The sequence below is a fragment of the Magallana gigas genome, chromosome 1 (assembly GCF_963853765.1).
Source record: "Magallana gigas chromosome 1, xbMagGiga1.1, whole genome shotgun sequence".
Lineage (NCBI taxonomy): Eukaryota > Metazoa > Mollusca > Bivalvia > Ostreida > Ostreidae > Magallana > Magallana gigas.
This window is the reverse complement of record NC_088853.1, coordinates 50517888-50531945: the sequence shown is the minus strand read 5'-3', so window position 1 is coordinate 50531945 and position 14058 is coordinate 50517888. Positions and strand designations below refer to the sequence as shown.

General features: G+C 29.9%; 1 protein-coding gene and 1 long non-coding RNA gene across 2 annotated transcripts; both read right to left on the bottom strand.

The window, feature by feature from the left end:
• Positions 1-727: 727 nt before the first annotated feature.
• LOC105317430 (adhesion G protein-coupled receptor B1) lies at positions 728-10246 on the bottom strand. The gene is made up of 21 exons (XM_066086629.1): positions 10243-10246; positions 9269-9363; positions 8968-9156; positions 8083-8154; positions 7315-7420; positions 7094-7231; positions 6884-6947; positions 6551-6689; positions 6319-6371; positions 5997-6105; positions 5803-5906; positions 5599-5701; positions 5030-5207; positions 4432-4501; positions 4219-4285; positions 3961-4046; positions 3510-3636; positions 3260-3301; positions 2931-3068; positions 2523-2633; positions 728-2366 (listed from the first exon to the last, which is right to left on the bottom strand). The coding sequence occupies exons 1-21, from the start codon at positions 10244-10246 to the stop codon at positions 2343-2345; spliced, it is 2019 nt and encodes a 672-aa protein (XP_065942701.1). The 3' UTR covers positions 728-2342.
• Positions 10247-10961: 715 nt separating this feature from the next.
• Positions 10962-12683, bottom strand: LOC136270959 (uncharacterized). Its single transcript, XR_010708817.1, has 3 exons — positions 12463-12683; positions 11460-11594; positions 10962-11050 (listed from the first exon to the last, which is right to left on the bottom strand). It is a non-coding gene; the product is annotated as an uncharacterized lncRNA (long non-coding RNA).
• Between the last annotated feature and the right edge of the window lie 1375 nt (positions 12684-14058).

Below are 14058 nucleotides of genomic sequence, written 5' to 3'. Positions count from 1 at the left end.
TTGTTTTATTGACAAATAATTATTAAATTATGATAAATTCTATGCTTTTTTACTTCATTCGTTTGCTTAGCTATACATTATATGCACTTTCCAGTAAACTTGACATGACATACATCTTGTTTCATGTATAAATCTATTTGATATTTGGTGTCATCACACCTGCACTGTATTACAATACATTATATTTGGTTATATTTGTAAGCCTCCCCCCTCCCCCAGAAATTCCCACCAAAACTACAATAAATCATAATATATTGCCTTTGCTAAACTTTCTACTAAATTTTGTTTGTGAATTAGTGATTTTTGTTAAAATAAATCAACTTTCATCCACAAATGTTTGAAACGTTGTTACATAACATAATTTAAGGACGAGGAAGGATGAAACATCTTAAAGCTAAAGTGGGAAAAAGAAGAAAAGAGGCAAAAATGAATTTTATAGGAAGTTAACGCAAAAGTGATGGTTGAAACGTAGATAACATTGACAGATGTTACAAAGAAGATAACGCACAGTTAATGCAAGAATACTCTGCTCTCCTGTGATAAGAAAATGAACCTTTTATAAAATTAAAGTAATGTTCACCTTTTTAGAGAAAAATATTATGTTAAAGGTTTACAAATTCTTGTAAAGAGTACAGTTAACGGTTTGGAATTTTAAATAAAGGATGAAATCTTATAACACAAACCAACATCCTCCTTTATCAGCTGAATTTAAAACAAAAATTAAACATTTTCATACGTAAGTAATTTTATTGAAGTCTTTAAGCAATCGTACTTTTAACAATGACATTCAAAGTTTATCTACTCTTTATCTTAAGTTTCATCATGCACTGTTTCTTGATCCTACAATGTAACAACTATGTTCGAGAATAAACAGAAAAGATACTCCATCGCTTGCTTAGAAGTGATGGAAAAAATGTCTATTATATGCGAAATTGTTAGACTTTTAAACCAAGTTATAAAAGTTTCCGTCGGAAGAAAAAATGGCGCTTCTTCAATATATCATATATTTTGGCCAAAAAAATAAATAAATGAAAATAACTTATAATTGTTATAGTTTAGATTATTAAGAAATCTTATGAAACATTCATATGGCTGTGTTTCATGTGCTCAACGAGATTATTTTGTTTTTTCTGCTTTCTTCTCAAGACTTTTGTTGTAAGACTTGTTTAAAGTATATCATTATTCATTTGACAGGTTTTGTAAAATATGTCTTGTTACAACTCAATAATCAATGAAATCAATGCATTGTCCACCTGAAAAACAAAGTTGAACTAACTCTTAATGATTGCAGACGACCCCCCCCCCATTAATAAGCTTTTTCTTTTTTCGGGCAACATAAACTTGAACATTTTGCTTTTACTTACTTATATTTACTATACTTATATTGTATAGACTAAATGATATTCTAGATTTCAGCTACGTTTAATGTCTGGAATTGATTCACAGTTGTGTTTCGTATTTCACCTATAAATTATTAGAAAAATAAAATGCTTCCTATGGTATTTCCATCCTGTTTGAAAATACATGTAGTGAAAAAAGAAATCACTAAACGAAACAAACATATTTATCAAAGAAATATGTATATATGTTTTTTTAAAGCTACTTTTTGCATAGGTGAGTTACAAAGGAAAAAAAGATACAAGATATTATATATATATTATGATGAAAAGAATACAAAAGAATAAAAAAAACCAACGGTATAGAAGAGGTTGCATAAAATAGTTTATCAAATGAGAATAAGATTAACAGTCAAGAAACACCTGTCTATTGTACATGTATACAGTCAGGTATATATATTTCTTAAAATGCAAAAGTATTGTTTATGTTCAACAATGAAGGTAATAACCGTTTTAAACTCCTTGACGCTTAAGTTCTGCAATCATGTAATTAAATTAATATAACATTGATGAACGAATATAAGTTGCTTATGTAGTATTTAAGAAAAAAAATTAAATTGCAGATATAATGCAAGTAGAAGTAAGCATTGATAAAGAAGACACAATAATATAACTTGTTTTTTAAATTTCATCTCATCTTACAACGAACTAAAAACATATTGTGAAAATGGAACTTAATTGTTAATATGCTTTGTATATGACTACAAGTATATAAAAGATCTCATACCGAACGATCAATACTAAAATAAGTAATACACTGTGAGGAATCTATCTTAAAAATACATTTAAACCACCTTATTGGATGCAACATAAATCTATGAGAAATATCCGAGTAAAAGGTAAAAGCAAAATTTGTACATTTAACATTTTACAGTTAACTTATGTTAAAATTGTTCTTTTCCTCCAGTCTGCGACACTTCTCTCTTTCTTTCACAAATTAGAAGTTTAATCAGAATTTGTTTCATTTCTCTATAAATAAAGATGTGAAGATTCAAAATATAGCGAATTGTGCTCAATGAATAAAATTAGTCGTGACATTTTAAGTGCCTTTAAATTTTTAATTTATCATTATCTTAATTTTTTTGGCAAAGAATCTGAACTTGAATGTTGACGTTTAAGACTTACTTTTTCATGAGAAACACTTTGTGGACAACTTGTAGACATTGTTTTCTCTGACATTGATAACTCAGATGTCTTCTCTTTGGTTTGCCGAAATTTTTTAAGGAAGCTCTTTTTCTAAAAAGTAAAAAAAATGTTTATTTTTACAACTGAATTGATACTCTAAAAGTTCAAAGATTTATTATAGATTGAAGATCACAGAATTGCAAAGCTAGCCTTTAACTTAATCTAAGCATGATACCGTTTGCGACCAAAAAATAATTGAAGGAATTCTTTATAATGTCGATTTTTTAATCTTATATAAAAAGCAATTATAGATACTATTGATATCTTTGATTTATGATTTTCATATTTGATTTTAAAATGATAATACTATTAATGATAATCATGTGTAAATTAACATTCTTCCCTCACCTTGGGTTTCATCAATTGTTCATTTGATTTAGATTTCGACGGGCTTTGTGAACTTAGAGTAGTTTCTTTTGTCCCTCGCTCAGCGAAACTTAATATTGTACTCAAACTCTGGTATCTATTTCCTATGCCTTGCCTCACCTTACAAGAAATTGCAAATATAATATTTGCTGTAAGATATTTTAATCAAATCTCCATAGATGTTTTTCTTTGAAATAAAAAGGAAGAAAGATCATATCTAAATCAAGATTAAGATTTTTAAAAATAATAATAATCATTTTTATATATGTATAAGTACATTATATGATTTGTTACATATTTTAAAAGCTGACCTTTTTGTCCAACAAAACGTGTGAAACAAAAATGAAGAACCCCTGAAAAATAAATATTAATTATAAAAATGGCAATGTGTGAGTAAAAAACATGATTCTGATTCTTAAAACAACAAATCAAATAAAACTTAAGAAATGAGAGAGAAATAAAACTTCTTTTTTTTCTAAGAAAACTACCCCAAACACCTCTGCAAATTAAACAAAGTTAAAAAAAAGCAAACACGAAAGAAACATGATAAAGACATCAAACCTGGAATGAATTTGCAATGACAAACAAATACTGAAACACAACTGCGTTTTCGTTAACTGCCAGGATTCCGAACAGCCAAGTCACTCCTAGAACTGGCAGAAGTGTTCCGAGTGACCGCAGACCGGATCTAGTAATTATTGAAAATATTTGTTTTATCAGACCGTTTTACAAATATAACATGTACGATTCCATGTTTTGTTATGCATGTATGTTAGTGGGTTTGTCGCTAGGAAGAAACAAAATATGTAAAAGTATTTTGTATGTTTTGTGGCTACATGCAATATGTTTGTGAAAACTAGTATTATTTTTTTATGTTAACCTTTATGTTTGATATTCGATTATATATATCGGATTATGTTGGGGTAAAGGTACTAATAAAACAAGGTTTTTTTTCAACACTGCTAGTAAACCAAATTATATGAATATCAAGATTCTTCTTGATTTGACTCACGACGCCTTCCTCTGCAGTGAAGACCTTGCCACTATGCTCGAAGCAAACAACACCCTCAAAAGTGAAACAATTATAAGAATGTTGATCTGAAAAAAAAAACACAATAATTTTTTATAGATAAACAACATTGAGTTTTAATTCTATTAGAAACATTGAAATTCGGTGCCCCGAAAAATCACCAATTTTTTTTTTACGCTTTTGAAGAATTTGATGTGCAAGTAAAAACTGAATAGTAGAATTTGTTGCTCAAGAACTTACCAAACTAATCAGACAAACTGGAATGATAAACAAATAGAGAGAGCCACTTTCGATGGACAGCCAGCAGCTAATGGGTTAAAAAAAATATATCTTTACCGACTGGAGTCAGTGGTAAACATATTTATGGCAATAAATTCATTATTCAAGTATGTATGTAAAAGTAGATACGTTCTTTAGTTCTTGCAAAGAGAATACTATGTAAAATACGCATACTACGACTTTATGTGGTATCCTTTACCCCAAAACGCTCCAAGATTTGTTGCAGTAATAATGACCGGTATACCTGCAAAATAACCGCTATGAGAATGAAACAATATCATCCTTATTTTTTAATACTTACATCTATTTCCATATTGGTATTTTACGCAACTACCCGACTCTTTTTTGGACCAATGTATATCGTGTTCAAAGGGCAATTTAAATCGCTTTAACCCCCAACTCCTTTAAATTGCGTCAAATGAACTGAAGTAATCCCAACGATATTAAATGTATGTAAAAGGTTGAAGAAAATAATTAACCAAGTGCTTTAAAAAACGTAAACTTGCATCCATGTAACTTGTCTATGGATACATGAACTTGTTATGATTCCATAGAAATTGTGTTAAAATTATTCAGCTCTTAATTAGATTTTATTAATATGAATGCATATTTAGTTTGAAGATATAATTCAAATGAGGGTTTATTTTTTGTGATGGTAGTTTATCCAACCAACCTCCAAAAAATTGAAATTTTATCGCATTATGAAAAAAAAAAGGAAGAAAAAAATCGGTCACTTAAAACCAACTCGTGAAAGGTTCATTCAAATACATACCCCAGATTCCACCCAGAAACCAGCGGACCCTTGATTTCGACTTGAAGTTGTTTGCAACATACAGGGCATAGTAAGTCACTGTAATACTCATGAAGTAATAAACACCTAACCCAAGCATACTGAAGAAGGTCACTAAGAAAAGGTAGTGGATAATGGCCGTAATCGCGACGCAAGCAACCTGAAATATAAAAATAATTAAACGCCGGTGATTAGATATATACTCAGTGTCGGTACATGTATACATATTATTATTTTTCAAATATGAATCCAATAATTTTCAATATATTTTAGGTACATTTTACATGATTGTTTAATGCATTATGAATTTTCTGGAATGTTTCTTTCTTTATAAAATCTACGTACATGTATATATTAAATGTATAAGAATTATATATTCACTTATCGGTTACCAGATAACTTGATTGTTGTACGTAATACATTGTATATTTTATAAACTTATTTTGAATGTTTTTGTAAGATCTACGTTTGTATCTTAATTATGAAGTTATATATTTACATTGTACACACAAATACCTATCGCTTATCAGGAGGTAGAAATTGATTTTTACCTCATTCGCTGTCTGTTCCACTGACGATATAAATATTGTATACGACAGTATTAACGATCCACAAATATTCAGCATCATGATGTTTTTGTCACTCCTGATAAATCTGAAATTCACATACAATAAAATGATTTTGATTTTCTGTAGTACATGTATACTCGCTGGAGTTATATTTGTGCATGAATTATACAAATCAGTCTTAGATACCTCCATGTCAGGATGTAAATCAAAGAAGTAAGAAACGTAAAAGCTATGGAGAGAGCTACTCCAACAAGTGACATCGTTTTTAAGAATTGACTTTCTTCTGATACCTAAAATGTAGTCAAGGTAGTTTGGAATACCAACAGTAAATTTCAGTTTTTATTTCTGTGACTCTATTTGTATGAGACAAGGGCGTTTACCTGAGTGTATGGTCTCATTAAAATAGCAAAGTTTGTGAGATGGTTGCAATGACAAACTGTTCTCTGGTGATCTGTTTGGTTCACAGAGCATCCTTCCTCCGACCATTTACTAAAATTAATGTTGAAATTAAATTAAAATTACTAAAATGAATTCAAATTAATAAAATTTATTTACTAAAATTAATTACTAGTAAATGAATTGAATAATAATTTAAAAAAGGTGAATTTAAAAATACACATCAGATTGCTGTCACTTTTTTATTAAAAAAAAACAGGCTTTGATTTTAAAATTAGAGAAAACAACTTGTTCACAATAACATACTTTAGATTGAAATCCCAGGAGACACATACAGCGCGCATTTCTGTAGACGTATTCTTAATAAACAATGAACGATACAAATAATATAAAAACAGCTTAAATAAACCAAGGTTAACCAATTAACCTAGGTTAATTGCACTTTACACGTCGGCAATAATAGGAAACTTTTAAGTTAATTTTACATAATAACTTTATGTCAACTGTAAACTAAAATCACATATTTCTGACATCTTACTTTTACAGTGTGTCCAAACGTTAAATTGAGAGGTGGATTTAACACTCCTAGGTCTTTCTGTGTCGTGAGGGACAATATTGGGGAATTGACAAAGGATCTTTGCTTAGAATTTTCCCCCTGTTTGCCTTTCAACCCTTTACTGGTTGGTTTAATTGAGTTTCCAAAAAGATATGAGTAAGATATATTAAGTTTAGTATCGAAGCAAATTAAAAAAAAATCATACATCATGATAATATCAAATCAGATGTTTGAGTATTTGTCAGATTAACACAGAATAAGCTAGATGTAAATAAAGATTTAAACGAAAACTGAAAACTTGTTTTAACAGTTTACCTGTTAGAATCAGATCCCAGAATGTCTGAGATTGTTCTATATAGGACAGCAACATAGTTGATCGCTTGTGGAAACATTAAAAAGAAATAAAAACATTGAAAGATTGGTTGATATACTCTTCCAGTATCAATAATTGTTATTAAATCGTGTTTTTACATAATTGTCTTTAACAATAAATGCATATAACGAACAAAAAATAGTTTTTTTTACCTTTTGTAGCGTTTGATGCTTGTTTTGGTAATTTTAGAAAGGTAGAAAGTTCTTCGGAGTTTAGAGAAACGTTGTTTGATTGTTCATCCGGAAAACGTATTCCCGTTTCATCGATATTTGCCCGGTTGATAACAAGCTCTTTAAAAAAAACATCAATTTATACAGTGTTTTTTCTTCTACATGTATTGGCAATTCTAAACGATAAGGAAATGGCTTTTTACCAAAATTAGATCCGTTAAATTTAGTCGTTGTAATATTGTCGTTTTGGAGTGTAATCTTGCTGAAACGGTCCATATTTTTTAAGAGAAAGCTGGGGTCTTTTTCTGTCTAAAAGTAACAAACTTTGTAAAATACTAATTGATATTAGTGAGCAAATAAACCACAATGAAGTGTTATACTTTTCTGCTAGATGCATGCCATGTTTTTTTTTTAACTTTTATTTCCTTACCTAATTTATTGAACTTTTCTTACATTATGTGTTAAAATTAAAGTTTCAGATAAATTTATCACTTGTCAATTTTTTTTTTATTTGAGTTTTGGATTGTTTGTAAAATGAATATTGTACGCTTTAGAGATGTTTGGACTCTGTAACAAAAGAACAATCCCAAATACTTGACACAAAATACTTATTTACATTGAATATTGTTTTTGTTCGTTTAACCGAAAGCGTATTCGAACTACTGTTAGTATTCTTTGTATCACCTCACTCTGAAAATCAGTAAGTGTTGTACAATGACCTGGAACAAGTCTTGACCATGCATTTATGATCGAAATATTACACATGGTCAATAAAAATAAATCTTTCGGGTTTGACATTAAACGATGGATTGATTGTGCACCAGACCACAAGTATGCTCTTGTAAGTAATGAAAAATTTAATTTTGTCATATTTAGTTAATAAATACACAAATACAAGAACTTCATTAAAATTTTTATACCAAATGATTTGTTTTTAATTTATATTACAATATTGTATAATGTAAATTTACCTCTTTGCTTACAGTAGTCCAAGAGTTTGAGTTATTGGGCGATAAAATGTTATCAATAACAGCGTAAAATACCTGAAATTAATTAAAACATAAAATATCGTTACTGTTAAATTTATAAGGAAATTGAAATTGTGAACGGTATTCTTTGTGTACATTGTAAGCTGTACATTGCGACATCCTAAAAGACACACTAATTATTCCAACACCGTGAAATATCTGTTCTTTTTTGTGTCTGTGCATTATTCAGGTATACGCTAATAAAGATAACATGAACATTATACATGAACAAATTAAGACAATGGACGTTTAGTGCAAATTGCGGTAAACATAAAATTATCTTTCACCTAAAATCAGAGAACTGAAATAAGAGAGCCATATGCAAATATTTGTATCATAACTAGTTTGCTGTTGATAATTTTAGTTACATATTTTAGAAACACAAGACTAAGTGAAACAGTTTATGAGTAAACGCTTCTTATGACACATGTTAATCGGACTATTTAGGCAAGATTTACATAGTGCTTTGAACATGTTCCATTGAATAAATCAAAAGGAGAAGGACGGAACAATGAATTGCCATTGAATATAAAATAAGCAAGTAGAATCACAAACAAAATTTACTTTGAACGTGTTAGTTACAAATTTATTCTACTGTTCTAAGGTTTTGCTGCAGGCATAGAAAACAGGTACACGTACATTTTAAAATCATATCACTTTAACAAAGAAAATAGTCAGTACTTTTGAGTGAAAAGGTTCAAAACAATTATTCAGGGTTGATAACGAGGGAAACGTTTTCGCCGACTTTTCACAATTTTCTGGTCAAACACTTTTTAATGATAGGTGAATGAATGAGAGGTTATAACGTAGATAATTCCAGTACATGACCTCTTTTTCGATAGGTAATCCTGTAGCGTTGGTTACTGTTACAATCTTCTCTAAAACGCTCAGAGACGAACTCAGATCACCAGCACCGATTCCATTTGTTGACGATGTCAGGTTTTTCATCAGTTGTAGAGTATTGTTAACCGTCTCCTGGATTTGATCCAGTGTTCCATTTCCGATAATACTTTCCAACTTAAAAAAAAAAACCAAAACTTATATTGAAAGATTTTTACTACAATAAAAAATTATTGTTACACTCATGATGTTATTAATCATTGTTTATGTATCATGTGAGGAAACTTACACGTGACGATGCATTCACTAAAGCTTCGTTGGTGCAGTTGATAAAGTTAGGAGGTTCCCATTCTCCATGTTCATCACAGAATCTTGTTGCCACTCCTAGATTAGATTTGTTTGTTAATTATTGATAAAACATAACAGATAATACGATAAGAAGCATTATTATTAACCACTTTTTGGACAAAATATATATTCTATTTTATTATATTTTCGATAATATTCAAGAGAACAAATGACAAAGAAAATAATAATTTTTTATCAATATAATGCATAGTTTCTGCTAATATAAAGAGAAAAATGTTGACAAAATTGAAAAGAAAAAATACGGACATTTACTCGAGAATGTCCTTAAACAACAATTTTAAAGCTGTTAAAGAATATTTTGTGACAAATGTGACATCAAAATGAATTGATTTATAAGATAATTTAATGTAAGGAGAAATAAATATTTTCTTTTGTATATTTATATACGATTCGAGTTGATGTGGTTTTGCGCATGTGTGCGGGAAACGTTAACAGCAATGAGAGAGAGAGAGAGAGAGAGAGAGAGAGAGAGAGAGAGGACACCAAGTTTTGAAACGATCGTATCAAAATACACGTTTAGTGTATATTTATACATAATTGTAAATAGTTACTAACATTTTATATCAATATAGTAATTACGACTACCACCTTTTGCTGAAGCTAATCAATTGATATTGGGACCTCACGACTATTGGATCGTCCGAGCCATATATAAAGCAATTTGACGAGTTTACTAGACGTTTGGTCCTGTATTTGAATCGGTGCTAATTTCCGTTTTTTTTTCTTTTAAGATCAATTCATTAAATAATTCTTAAACGAGATAAATTGAATTTAAGTAACTTTATTTGACTGAATAATCTATGTAACAAGAAAACAATATTTTTTATGTATATAGAATAATAAAGTATACAATGCATAAATGTTTGAACGAGAAATCTCATAATAAAATCTTACGCATGCATCTTTCAAAGGGGCATGGTCACGATTTTGGTCAAAAGTTATTTTTTCGATTTTAATGTTTACAATGCTTCAGTGAGGCATCTTTAATAGGCAATCATCATTTGTTGCGTTAAAGGCGAGTCACAGAGCTTACAATTCCTCACTATGTAAACAAAATCTTTGTTTACATTTTGAAAGTTGAAATGAACTTCAAGTTTTAGACCTAAAATGAATGTGTTAATCGTTAAGAACTGTTCATTTAAGCTTAAAATGAATAAGAATAAAGAATAATCAGCTTGAAATTTTTTTTACTCGTATATTTAACCTATGTAAATAAAACAGGGCACGAGCCTTGTGTACATCACGAAGAATTGTAAGCCCTGTATCTTGCTTAAAACTCATTGACTTGCACCAAAATTTCATTTGATCATTAGAAATGCATTCAAAAAGCATTGTAAATAACAAAAACCGAAAAATAAAATGTGACCAAAATCGTGACCACGCCCCTTTAAAATAAATCTTCTAGTTTGAGAGAGAGAGAGAGAGAGAAGAGAGAGAGAAAAAGAAAGAAATAAAAGAACAGAACGTCGATGAACAAACGTTTTTATGCAAGTTATACATGAGGCAATACACGGGTAGGTAAAAAGTTGATAAAATTGTTTTTTCAATTACAAAAATCACAACTGTATGCAACTTTTTATAACAATTTGCCTACCATTTTGATATCTTGAACACGGCTCCTTTAAAGTTATTCCCGCCATGGCAGTATTCCATAAAATTCCATCTATTTGTTCATCTTTGCAACTCATCAATTCTTTAGGATCTTTGAAACAATTACATATGTACATCTATTAACTATAGTAAAATGTGTCATGAAGAAAGGATTCTCAAATGCATAAATAATTATGAATAAAGATAATTCGACTAACAATAGTGTATAAATATACATATGTGAAGATTGTCATTTACACGTATGTTCTAATTTGTAGCTTATTTTGTTAGGGACTTTCAAAAGTCTAAGAAGTCCTACTTTAGCAATATCTTAGGTGTAAGTATCATTAATGCTACGAACCATTGATGTTAAGATTCAAGATATAACAAAATAGAGCTGTTTAATCTTCCAATAATGAGGAAGCAACATGAAATATCAAAATTAAAATGTTATTTTTAAACGTTAACAAATATTGGTATTATTTCATTCCAAACATTATTATTTCATGAGAAGTAAATACCCAATCCATATTGATGTTTTGTATATCTCGAATCACAGCTCTGACAGGTGCCCGTCTTGACGTGAATTTTGCGACAATCGGGGTCAGAACAAGAAGTGTAGCAATCATCACCGTTGTATCCAGGTACAGGACACCCTAAGAAAATAAACAATTTTTAAATTTTTGGTTATAAAATTTAGGCTTGTTTTTAATTACTTTATAGTTTAAGATAGAGTTTAGTTAATTTTGTTCCCTGACAAAGTAAACGATCTTAATTATTTAAATCTAATGCAGAGCTATTTTTTCTAATTGATGGTTTCAGACCCAGAATATTTTTTTACAATGACGAAATAAGTAGTCAGAATAGTATTGTAAAAACTTCAAACAGTAACAAAATAAGTAGTAATAAGGGGGTATTTATGTTGTGCCAAATTATTGATTGGTATACACTTTGTTTCAAACTCTGATTATATAGGAAGTTGTTGCTGATTTCACAATCGATAATTATAATGCGTTCTAATTTCATGTAAACAGTATAACCAGCAATTGCTTAATCTAATTTGAATCTTTTTCATTTAGGTGTTGCGTACACAGAAAACAAAATCAAACAATTAAAACTTCGTAGTTGGAACAGCATGCGGGGTATGTATTCGGTTATTTCGCTAACAAGCCAAATCTAGCAGAGTATGATTAGAAAAGAAACAAAAGTGTTGTTCTTAAAATTGTTTTTATTCTTTCAATTGAAAGGATTTACATTTTGTTTAGTCAATGATATTTAAAAAAAAATGGCAGCCAAATTGAAATAGCTGCGGCAATAAGCTTGGCATTGAGGTACATAATTATGAATAAATATAAGACATGTAAATATGCACCATTTAAACCTATGCATATAGATATCCATTGTATTAACTAAATAACGACACCCTAGTTTAGATTTTGTTAGGCAAATGTGTAAAAAACGTTACAATTTTAAATGGACTAATTTTACTTTTCTGTCATCCTGTTATACGCATGAAATACGTACCATACACTTCAACTTCGCAAAGTGCGTTGGCTACAAAACGACCATAGTAGTCAGGGTAGGTAACGTTGGGCAATCTCTCGTTGTAATATATCACGTATTGTCCATGCAGAGGACATTGTGTATCAAAAACGTCTGGAAAAGTGTCCACAGTAAAGTTGTCGTCTGTATAACACAAAACCCCATCTGATTGTTCGGTTGTGTTTGAGACGTATAGAGAAAATTCCAAGAGTTCGGCTTTGTACATTAAATACCATAGTGAAACTGTATCGAAAATTGTAAATATAAGTTAATTGTTAACTATCATCAAGAAATACAAATACAAAGAAAGATTTAATAATGGTTAGAGACGATGTTTTAGTTTTCTACACATGTAATTTATATTTGCAGCTTACACTGTTCATGTCATTGTTATACCCATTTATTTCGAAATGAGCATTTGAATTGTCTTAGAACTTGTAACCAATAGTAATTATCATCGGGCTGAAATGTATATTATAACGAAATCCGAAGCACAAAACCACGCAACAGTACGCACTGAAGTGTGAATCAGACCCGTTTTTTCTATCTTACAATCCTACTGCCGGTAATTCCTCCCCCTTGTATATTCCGAGTACACAGTTAGCGTCTGCATTCAGGGGTATACTTCTGACCGGGTTTATTCTCTGTGTCCATTCTGGGTTTACTTTGGGTAACTCCGAGTGTAGTATGGGTCCACCCAAGTAAACCCAGAGTTAAATTGAAGTTAACTTTCCGTAAATATATATATATATATATATATATATATATATATATATATATATATATATATATATATATATATATATATATATATATATATATATATATAGGGCTGGGTGTAAAAAAAATAAGAGACATAATATCTTGACCCCCCCCCCCCTTTCAAACTGGAAATGAAAGATGGGTGCAATATATACAGCAAAAATATTTTAAAACCCCAAATGTAATTCGATAGGGGGGGGGGGTGTTATTCAATATTATACAGCCCAAATATTTTTAACCCCCTCTCCAATAGCAATGAACATTATCAGGGGGATTAAATATATCGCAGCTGTAATATGTTGAACCCCTTTCTAATTGAAATTGAAAGAAGAAGGGGATTTTAATCTGAACCTGAAATTGATATATTTTACAACAATTGATAAACAAGTTCTACAACTTATATTACGGGCGGCCATAGCTTACCACATATAACCTCCGTCGATCACAGGGATCGAACTCGGGTCGCAGCTGTGACAAGCGAGAGCATTGTCCACTACGCTTCTTGGACACCAACTTTTTCGCAGTATCAAAATATTATATGACACTTGTATTACTGATAGTGAATATTGAATTTTTATTTTTCAAACGTCATTCCAATTATTGTATTGAAAGGGGAATATTCATTATTTTTTTCTGTAAATAAATAACGCAGACTTTTAAAAATGTTCAAAACATCGAAATTCATTAAATAAATCGCATGAACATTAAGTTTAATTCCTTGTGTTTTAATTTTCTTAAATACTTTATTTAATTTTGTTAATGGGGACAAATGTTTTGTGTTAATTTATTGTTACATGCATAGATAAAATCATTGAT

Coding starts and splice junctions, on each gene's coding strand:
- LOC105317430 (XM_066086629.1), bottom strand. Junction 9,157..9,268: donor TAGTGAATGCATCGTCACGT/GTAAGTTTCCTC, acceptor TTTTTTTTTAAG/TTGGAAAGTATTATCGGAAA. Junction 6,690..6,883: donor CTGGGATCTGATTCTAACAG/GTAAACTGTTAA, acceptor TAAACCAACCAG/TAAAGGGTTGAAAGGCAAAC.